The 10,690-nt window shown below is 38.0% G+C and overlaps 2 protein-coding genes across 2 annotated transcripts in view; both read right to left on the bottom strand.

Moving 5' to 3' along the window:
- Positions 1–5,604: 5,604 nt before the first annotated feature.
- On the bottom strand, positions 5,605–8,333 carry LOC104798866 (RNA-binding protein 2-like). Its single transcript, XM_010521080.2, has 6 exons — positions 7,920–8,333; positions 7,168–7,304; positions 6,780–7,077; positions 6,608–6,669; positions 6,406–6,487; positions 5,605–6,049 (listed from the first exon to the last, which is right to left on the bottom strand). Exons 1-6 carry the CDS (start codon positions 8,023–8,025, stop codon positions 5,943–5,945), a joined length of 792 nt encoding a protein of 263 aa, XP_010519382.1. The 5' UTR covers positions 8,026–8,333; the 3' UTR covers positions 5,605–5,942.
- LOC104798881 overlaps positions 8,059–10,690 on the bottom strand; it is an 8,312-nt gene continuing 5,680 nt past the window's right edge. Inside the window, exon 3 of the mRNA XM_010521099.1 lies at positions 8,059–8,077. Within this exon, the coding sequence (XP_010519401.1) occupies positions 8,059–8,077 (19 nt within the window). The remainder of the gene's footprint in view (positions 8,078–10,690) is intronic.

Raw genomic sequence — 10,690 nt, 5'->3', positions numbered from 1 at the left:
GTGATACAAAAGGATCATCAAACGGAATCATCACTGGCGTTCGTAGGATCACGAACAAACTCTATTCGAGATAGGTAGTCATAGTGTCTTGCTAGAGACCGCCTATGACTTGTATATCCGGAATAGAGATTTCAGGTTATACTGCTGTATCGGATGAGCCTACAGGGTCACACACACAGGAAAGGACAAATGGGCGAGAAGAGACGAGAAAATCCCGGTGGAGCGGAGGCCAGACCGACCGGTCTAGAAGGTCTAGACCGATCGGTCGAGCCAACCCAGACCGATCGGTCCAGACACTTGGATCCGTCGGTCCGGAGATAACGTGTGACAGTCACACGGTCTGGAAAATGTTGCAGACCGATCGGTCCAGACGTAAATAGCTCCAGACCGATCGGTCCAGGCCTGGACCGATCGGTCCAGACGTCGGAATTTTCTAAACTCGCTCTAATTAGGGTTTTAAGTGGGATAAACTTGAAGGAACGCCTCCCAATTCTCTGGGCACGATTTTCAGACCCTATGGAGAGGTTTTGTGAGTGAAAAACTTAAGAGAAAGATCCCTGAAACCCTTGCGCAAAGAAGAACGTGTTCTTCAGTCCTATAGCAGACGAGTTCCAATTGTTGGAATCATTTCCGCCGTGTGGATACGTGTAGAGGGCAAGGTATTCTTCCTGCCTACAGTGATCGGACGAACACATCAATTGATACAGGCTCCGGATCGATTGAGGTAAGCGTTCTAACGTTTCTACAAGATCATGCATGATAGGTTTTAGGGTTTCATCAAAATTTTTGTTTTACATCCGCTGCGCAAACCCTAGAACTGATCTCTTAGGAATTGATTCGCTCTTGAGATCCCAGGAAAACCCAACAGACTTCTGATACTATTCTTGAAAAAAAAATAAACAAAAAACACTCTTTAGCATGGCAAAAGACACAAAACCCTCAAATATTTATGAAAAGACCAAAAACCCTTATGTTAAATTTTGAAAAAAAACTGAAATAAAAAAAAGAAAAAGAAACGACGGTGGAATGGCGAAATAGTAATGTCTCTCTCTCTTCTCACCCACGTCTTCTCTCTCTCTTCTCACTCACGTCTCAACGCTCTCTCTCCTCTAACTCACGATTTTCTCTCTCTCTCTCCTCACTCATGTTTCAACGCTCTCTCTCCTCTAATTTAGACAAGGAGAAGATTTCCTATTGTGTAAGCCCGATGCTCCAAACCCGAGGACAAAAGCAATCACGGTCTACAGGATAGAATAGAACCCTAATGTCTGGAGATGTCATCTTTCAGTTTTTTGAAAATTTTTAGGCTAGAGGTTATAGATGAGAGAAGCTAAGCGATAACAGTTGCATATGTCTGAAACCATGGGAAGAACTCGGTGGCAGGTTTGGTTTGGAGTTCCTGAGCTTTCTGGCGGATCTATGTCGGAGGAGGCGATTCCATGCAAACAGGTAAGAAAGGTGAAAAAATTCCAGTTCTTCCTCTATGAATGAACCTTCTTCTCCCCAATGCACAAAATTTCTTGAAAGAGAAGAATTCAACGTCCTTCCACTGTGACGGTGGAATTTGTGAGGATGATTTCTAATGACTGGATGCATTACAGAGTCCAAGTTTCTAGAAAGAGCTTCTGTCACACGGAATATAGATAACATATATTGTAAGTTTACATGGTCACATGGTCACACGGTCACATAGTCACATGGTCACATGGTCACATGGTCACACGGTCACACGGTCACAAGGTCACACGGTCACATGGTGACATAGTCACACGGTCACATATTTACATGGTCACACGGTCACAGTATCACACGGTGATATCTGGATAATATTGCTGACATAAGTTATTTTATTTTGTAGCACATGAAAGAGGCGATGTATAACTCTGAACCCGTATTATCTCATGACCTATATAGGATGCAACTACTTAGTGTGTAATACATGTTCATAGAGTTGATCAACGGATGAATAGAATCGGGAGACATGACAACTTTGGGTGATCTAGAATCACACTTCAACGGAAGAAGAAAGCATGAACTTTTATTTCTCTAAATGCTTTGTTTATATTATTTTGAACCCTAACTGTGATATCTTTTTATTTGTTTGGTAGTATCCTAAATTATGAATTTTTATTTTTAGTTTTTATTTATTAAAAAACTAAACTTATTTATGTTTTAGAGAAAATCTAGGTTAAAATTATTGTAGGAAAAATCTAGGTTGAGACTCACCGAATACAAATCTATGTCGTTTTTCTGATGAATTCTTCGTGTGGATTCCGTAACACATTTCGGTCACAATAGATCACAACTGATCACATGGTTCGATCTATGAGATTTTTTCAGTTTAATCATCGTGGATGCTTTCACATCTCTCATATGTATACTTTTGTATTATTTTTAATGTTAAAATATGGTGTATGCGATTTGTGGTATTATTTTTTAACACAAATCTGAACTTTTTAATGTTTAACAAAAAAATCTGGGTTGAAAATGTTGTAGGTAAAAATTTTGGGATTAAAAATTGGGAGAGAAAAAATATAGGGTTAAGAAAAAAATTAAATAGGGTTGAATATTCAACCTAGGCCCCATGGTAAAAGCAAAAAATAAAATAATGATTGTGGGTACCATTTGAAACACAAAAATTTGGAGAAATTCTGACTAGTTTTTCGTGTGGGTCCCATAACACATTTCGGTCATAATGGATCACAATCGGTCACAAGCTTCAATCCATGCGATTATTGTCAATTTAATCACTCTACAAAGTCACACATCTCTCATAAGCTTATTCTATATTGTTTCGAACATTTAAATATCATTTTTGCGATTTTTGTGTTCTAAAGTTGTTTTTCTAAATGTGTTCCTATGTTTTATAGTGTTTTTATGAGTACTTTTGATAAATTGGTATATTTCTTCTACAAATCCCTTAAAATATTTTGAAATTTACTCACACACATTATATATTTGATATATAGACTCTGATAAACCACCCCGAAGCTTAAAAATTAAATTTTGGCCTATTTTGTCAACACATTTTGGTCACGGGTCACAGTCGGTCACAATGGTCACACAGTGCAAAATTGCACTTCGATCACATGGTCACATACCGATCACAATGGGTCACAACAATGACTCATATAACTTAACTTATTTAATATGTAACACGAGTCACGTATATGCAAAAATACATAAAAATTATTGGATAACTAAGTTTACTAAGAATTAGTTTAACACATTATGATAGAAAGGTTTTAACACATTATTATACAAACATAATACGACACAATATTATTATATAAAGATTTTTGAACATTGTTATACAAAGATTTTTTAACACATTATCATACAAATACAGTACAATATTATTATACAAAGTTCGTCTCTTTCTTCACTTCAAATTAGACGTTCTCTCTGACGTTGCCGATGTTGATGTTCTCGTTGCATAATGGATTCTCTTTCGGCCTTCACCAAAACATGATACCGATTTTGTTAGGCCTTCCACATTTTCGTTTCTCTTCTACTATAGGAGACAAAACCACAAGATTTGCAAAATCTAGGTCATCGATGATCCATTCACAACAATCGGGGGCTCGTCCATCATAACTGTGGAAAACACAATTTAAAAACGAAGATCAATTCGAACATTCTGAACAATGAGATCATGTGACTATGTGACCTTGTGATCATATGACCATGTGACCATGTGAAGTGATAATGTGACTATTTGACTTTGTAATCATTTTGACATATATGACTCACTATCCTAATGACCCAAAAAAACATGTGGCTAAGTGATCGTGTGACCGTGTAGGCACATTGAAAAAAACATGTGACAATGTGACTGTTGTGTACATTGTGACCTTTGTGACCCGTCTGCAGTTCGTACATTGTGACCTTTGTGATCCATATACTCGTGCTAACTATCATGGATGCTCTAAAAATTCCTAAAATGCATATACGACACAGATCTATGACTATAACATATTACAAACGATAAAACAACGGAAACAACAACAATTAAAAGAAAAAATCGCAAAAACCACCAATGTGTATAAAAAAACCGGCATTTTGACAGTAGCTTGCGTATTTCTAATTGTCTCACTGATTTCGCCCAATTTTGCCAGAATTTTAAGACAAAATAGTAAGATGAAGAGGAAAAAGAAAACACAGACGAGAGAGAAAGCTTGGTCGAGACTAATGGTAGGAGGAGAGAGAAACTGAGAAAAAAAGGGGAAGAAAGAGACATCGAAAAAGAAAGGGAGGAGAGAGAAACTAGGGTTTCTCTGGGAGAGATTTTTTTTAATTAAAAAATTAAATATAAAATAATATTATAAGATTATTTTGGTAATCTAATAATAAAGAGGGTAGATTAGAAGTTGAATTTTCTTTTAAAGGAAGGTAGGACTAGAAGTCTTTGTAGCACATTGAAGGTATTTTAGAAGTTTTCCAAAGTAGGGAGTATAGAAATGAAATTGAAAAGAGAAGAGATGTAGACTCATTTGAGAATGACTCGTTAATAACAATTTGGAGATACTCTAAATCTCATAAAATTTAATTTAAAATCGAAACGAATAAAAATAAAAAATTTAACAATTTGGAGATACTCTAATTCTCATAAAATTTAATTTAAAATCGAAACGAATAAAAACGAAAAATTTATAGGGTCAATCAAAATAAAGCTTAATTATATATTTTGTGTGTGTGTTTTGGTCGTCGATAAATATCACCAATTTTATATATTACAAATCTCTACTTAACTCGCGATCTCGTTAAATGGTCTTAGTTTCTCTAAGGGGCCGACTGGTTGCACCGCCGCTACCCGCAAACGGAGCGGTTGCGATTTCTGGCGGTTGCGGACGATTGAAAAACTGATTGGTTGAACCGCAACCAACCGCAACCGCAACCAAACTTGTGTTTTCTAATCGCAGCTTCCAACTTGCGTTTTAGTAGCGGTTTCCGGCGTTTTGACAAAAAAACTAAAATATTTTTATTAGAAATTATATAAAATATATATATATATATATTGGTGATGATTTTGTTTAGTGTTATGATTTGATATTATTTTTTAGTATTATATTTTAATAAAAAAAATATAATAGTATAATTTTTAGGTTTAATAATGATTATTTTTAATAATTTTTATAATAAAATTATTTTTTTACTTGAAATAAATTAAATTGATAATATTTATATTTTAAATTTATTATTTAATTATTATAAATTTAGTAAATAATTTTTATAAAATGATACAAAAATTTTAATTAAAACTATTATAAAAAATTATTTTTAAATAATATTTTTTTTGACAATTTATATCAAAACGCAATCGCAACCGTAATGAACCATTCACTTCTAACTGCACCCACCCGCAATCGCTACCAACAACAACTTCTCAACCAGTCAGTACTAATCATTTATAATCACTATCAAACGTTTTGAAAACGCTGCCACCCGCAACCGCAACCGCTGCTCGAACCCTAAATCACATAAGAAATGAAGCTACCCGTTTAGATTATATAAAAAATTAGTAAAAAACAAACAGAAACAAAACTGAAATAGGATTAAACCCTACCAAAAAAATCAAATAAAAATCACACCATACAATTAGAATAGAAGAAGAAACAAATCTTTCAAGCCACTTTTTACCAAAAAAAAAAATCTTTCAAATATACACGGGGAGCAGATTGTTCATGCAAATAAAAATTTAAAAAAAGACATTTTTTTTTAATAATGACCACCTAAAGGAAAAAAAAAACATGGTACAACTACAAGAGGATCCTCCTTAGGACCAGAGATTCCAGTAACAGAAGTAAAAGCAACTGAGAGGAATGTTTCAGAAGATATCTGTAATGTCCAAAACCATCCATGTCAATCTTCAGACACTCTCGAGATTCCACTTCGGTTTTTAACTGTTAACACGCCATCCGACCAAAAGCTTGTTCAGCCTTCTACCGTTTACCACGATGGCCAGCGGAAGAGGATCTCGGGCCTGGATTCCGGGAGAACTGAAGCCGGAGACTTTTGGACTCGGGGTCGGTTTCATCCACCTGGTAACCTGCAAAATCATCGGAAATTCGATTTCAATTCATATCTTGTGATTCTAGGCGGATCAAAGAAGGGCATGACAAAAGTTCCAGTCTTGGTCATGAATCAAGAAACATATATGTTTTGGTTCTTGGATGACAAGTTAAGAAAGGAAGGTTATTTGCTATTGCTCTATGAGAACGATGTCGATCAGTGTGAAAATAAGTGCAAGTTGGAACCTTTTTCCAAAAATGTAAGGAGGAAAGATCTGCATGGCCTTTGACGACCACCGTCAGTTTGTAATCATACACTGTGCTTAGGGAGGGAATGATCTTCCGGAATGAAAATGGAGGAGGTCAGAAGAAGGCCTCAAGAAACAGAACATACCTCGTAATGCGCTCATGGCAGTTGCGGCACAAGCTGGGGTTTCAAAATCAACAAAGCATAGGAGGACAGTATCACCTCCTCTCTGCGTTAACAGGGCATCACTAGTTCAGCAAATCGAGACTGATCAAGTACCAGATATGAAGAACTGAATATGAAAAGAGATGATAAAAACAAAAGGTTTAAGCAAGAAAGAAACACTCACATGTTTGTCTTCCTTGTTCACGAGCCTCACTTCCCTATACCCCACAAATGGGCGAAAGATATCTGAGGTTTTTCGGTAAAGGAACCACTAGCAAGAAACAAGTAGAAGGGAGAGGTCACAAGACAAACACAACCATACAAAACAATTCCACCTCGTGTATCAGAAAGGATACGAGCTACTTCCCTCCTTTTGCAGTCAGGGGGAAGCCCTTCTACATACAGCGTGTTGGACGCATCAGGAGGTAGAGGTAATATTCCTTCACGGCCTGGCCTTCCCCGTGAATCCATAGGGGATCTGCCACCAAAACCAACCGATGGACCATCTGGTGCTAGATCCGGGCTAACAAATCCTGGCCGACCCATAACGGAATCGGCCATGGGAGGAATGCCAGGCCTTCCGCCACCAGCTGGCCTTCCCGAACTAACTCCACCAAACGAATTGGCTTCGCTGGATGTTGAAGACGAAAGTTTCTATGACAAATTTTGAGATATACGCTTCAGCAAAGAAAAACATCAACGGAACTTTGAGACCAGAAGCGTGCTTAGTGTTAGATTGAGTACCGTGTTCTGCAGGTAAAGATCATATGCCGAGTCAATGCTTTTCGTGTCCTTCACAGGGCGGAGTACACCATGGTCATCATCATGCGGCATATACCCATGCACTTCACGGCCGGGAGGGATAGCGGATGGGGGAAGATCTGTGATGCGGTTTCATAAAATTATACTAAAAACATAAGCTGTGAAGTTCAAGTTACAAACATAGTACCATGCCAACATCCTTTTTGCCTTTATTAGAGCGTATTAGAAGAATTAACTGTGGGTATAAAGAGCTAAGTATATCAGTATGTGCGGCTATAAATGGATGTGTTTCCAGAATCAAAGACAATTTCACCATGAGAGACTAAAACTACACAAAATTTGCACAAATTCTTTACACCTATCTCCATTTTTCTCTGTTGCAAAAGTCTCACAGGCATTCATCCTGAACATCTCACATCTATAAAATCTATAACAAGGATAGTTTCTAGGAGATAAACGACAAAACCAGTGGGATTTGAGCTCGAGATAAGTAAATGGTGATGACCCAGAAACTCCAAGAACAAATTCGAAAACCATGACTTGTTGAAGAACCTAGACGTCTATAACGACTAGCAAGAGAAAACCCTAAAGTCTCTTTTCCGTTATCGGACAATCAAATTCCCAATTCGCAAGATCCCAAACCCTACTACAAAATCAGTTCCCACTTCATTCCACAGCAAGGAACAGTTCACGACCAAAGGAAACGGAAGACTCTGGACATAGCTTGAGCTTACCGTAGTCGTTACGAGGACGTTTATGGATCCCACCGGAGGCGGCCACCGGTCGCGGCGCCGGTGCCGGTGGCTGTCGCTGCTGCCGGCTCCAGTACCCATCGTTCATAGCTCAGTACTCCGAACGAAAAGATGGGACTAACTAGGCAGGGAGAGAACAACTGCCACAGCAATGAACAGGAAAAAGTCGAGAAATTTGCAGAAACCCTAATATGGGGAGAAGCTTCAAGTCGTTGTATGCATGTATCAGAGCAAGAAAAAATCGCTGGAAATAGCTTCAGCTGCGACGAATCGTACAGGACGATAGTGTATTTTCTACTACCTTTGCTCAGAGTTTTCTTGGGGAATTGATTCAATTCAAATGAAAGAGAGGAAATTCGGTTGCCGAACGAGTCAGTGAGTGATTAGACTCGTTGTCTCAAGCTGTGACACGTAATCCTGTGTGGCACGGCTCACTTGTGCTTTCGTGCACAGCAAAGCTTCTTCTAAATGGGCTAATATATTATTTAAATGGACCGAAAGCCCGGCCTTTTCTGAGCATTCAGTTTTTTTACGGGCGGTTTGGACGCATATCATCCATGACATAAATATATTTAATATTTAAAAATCTAAAAAATAAAAATATAGTTTAAAAAATTATGAAAATATATACTCATTAAATGAATTAAATCTATCAATTATTTAAAATTTTTATGCAAAAAAAATTAAAATATCATTAACTTATTTTAACTTATTTTAAATGTTAGTGCAATTATTTGCACATGTGTTTTTTGGTTGTTAAGTGGTTATTGCAGGTTCAACGAACTTGAGAGATTTCAGGAGAAGAATGCGGCGATGAGCTCACACAAATCTGAGGTACAACTGACGAGTTTCAGATAAAGTCAAGACTCTAAGAGATTGAGATGGACTCAATGTCAACCATTTGGAGAGATTTTAGGGAAAGCAATTTGAAGAGATAGAGCCATGAAGTTTGGATTTGATTCCAAGAGATAAAGATAGAATCAAAACTAAGAAGATTTGAGGAGATTTGAGATATAGATAATCTTGGAGATAAAGTCAAAGACTTGAAGAGATAGAGACAAAGATGAGATCTTGGAGATAGAGATAAAATCCAAGAGAATCAAGGAGGAGTCTATCAAATCAATTCGTGGAGATCTAAGATAAACTAGAGGAGCCTATATAAAGAAGACAAAAGTTGCATATTAGTTCTCATGGAGAGCAAAACAAATTTTACTAAAGAGAGTTTCTGTTAGTGAGAGAGCACTCGCTTTTGAGTGAGTATGTGTCTGAGGAAGAGACCGATTGGGCAAATCTCTTTCCTCTGGTAAGTGTTTGGGCGTGGATCTGAGGGGGAGACCTAATGAAAAAGTCTCCATTCCTCTGGTGAGCGTTTGGGTTGGTAAGGTTTTTGATCAGTAGAATTCATTGTGAGAGTGGGTGTTGGGTAGCTCTAACAAAAAGTGAGTTGTACTTGACGTTTTCTCAAGTGAATATAATTGGTTAGTTTTTTTCCTTTACTCTTTGAGGGTCCGACTTTTTCATTTGGTATCAGAGCCCAGTCACCGATCCTAGGAATGTGTCCTCTCATATCGGTGCTGTTGGGTTTCATGGGATTTCAAGAGCGAATCTAATTCCTAAGAGATCGGTCTTAGGGTTTGCGCATGTAAAACAAAATTTTTGATGAAATCCTAAAACCTATAATGTATAATCTTGTAGAAACGTTAGAACGCTTACCTCAATCGATCCGGGGCCTGTATCAATTGATGTGTTCGTCTGATCACATAAGGCAGAAAGAATACTTCACCCTCTATACTGTTGGTTTAGTGCTCTATGATGTACTGATTATGAGCTTTGTTCAGATACATTCGATGTATTGATACTTTCTATGTGGTTTTATGAGAGTATTTTATTCATTACATGTTCTTGCATGCTAGATCTGTTATGAAATCCATGTATCATTAGGAATGATACTAAACTCCCTAGTCTTGTGTCGTTATGGGAATAACGACATAATAAGACTAGTATGATGTGTGATTGATGATCACATAGATGATCATAAGTATTGGATACGATCACAATCATAGGTATTCGTTGGAGAACGGAATACTGGATTGACCCACATGAGATTGTCACATGGACTAGCGTCATGACTTGAATCTCATATGACGGTTCCATGATTGGATCCTAAGACCTGAGATATCTACGGAATCCAACACGAGGAGTTGCGTGCTTTGATTACGTCAAACATCCTGCGTAACAGGAGGACTATAAAGGCGTATATCAGGTACGAAACGAATCATGTACCTCTCGTAAAAGAGAGAGATATCGCTGGCCCCCTCGTGTGAGCGAGACTGTAGAAATGTGTGGCCGCACTATAGACGAACGTCGTCTATTTCAGACAGTCGAACTCAGTGAACGAGAAAGCAGTCGAATCAGATAAGGTGGCTTGTCCATGCCTTATGTTCGACATATGATATCGCGATACAAAAGGATCATCAGCCGGAATCATCACTAGTGTTCGTAAGATCACGAACCAACTCTATTCGAGATAGGTAGTCATAGTGTCTTGCTAGAGACCGCCTATGACTTGTATACCCGAAATAGGGATTTCAGGTTATACTGCTATGTCGAATGAGCCTACAGGGTCACACACGCAGGGAAGGACAAATGCACGAGAGAAAACGACGAAAAACCGAGACGGAAGGGGCTGGAACGGACGGACCAGAAAGTCCAGAACGGACGGTCCGCCCGAACCAGACCGGACGGTCCACGTG

This window comes from Tarenaya hassleriana, unplaced genomic scaffold, assembly GCF_000463585.1.
Source record: "Tarenaya hassleriana unplaced genomic scaffold, ASM46358v1 Cleome59, whole genome shotgun sequence".
NCBI lineage: Eukaryota > Viridiplantae > Streptophyta > Magnoliopsida > Brassicales > Cleomaceae > Tarenaya > Tarenaya hassleriana.
The sequence above is the reverse complement of the archived record's forward strand: the minus strand, read 5'-3'. Positions and strand labels throughout refer to the sequence as shown.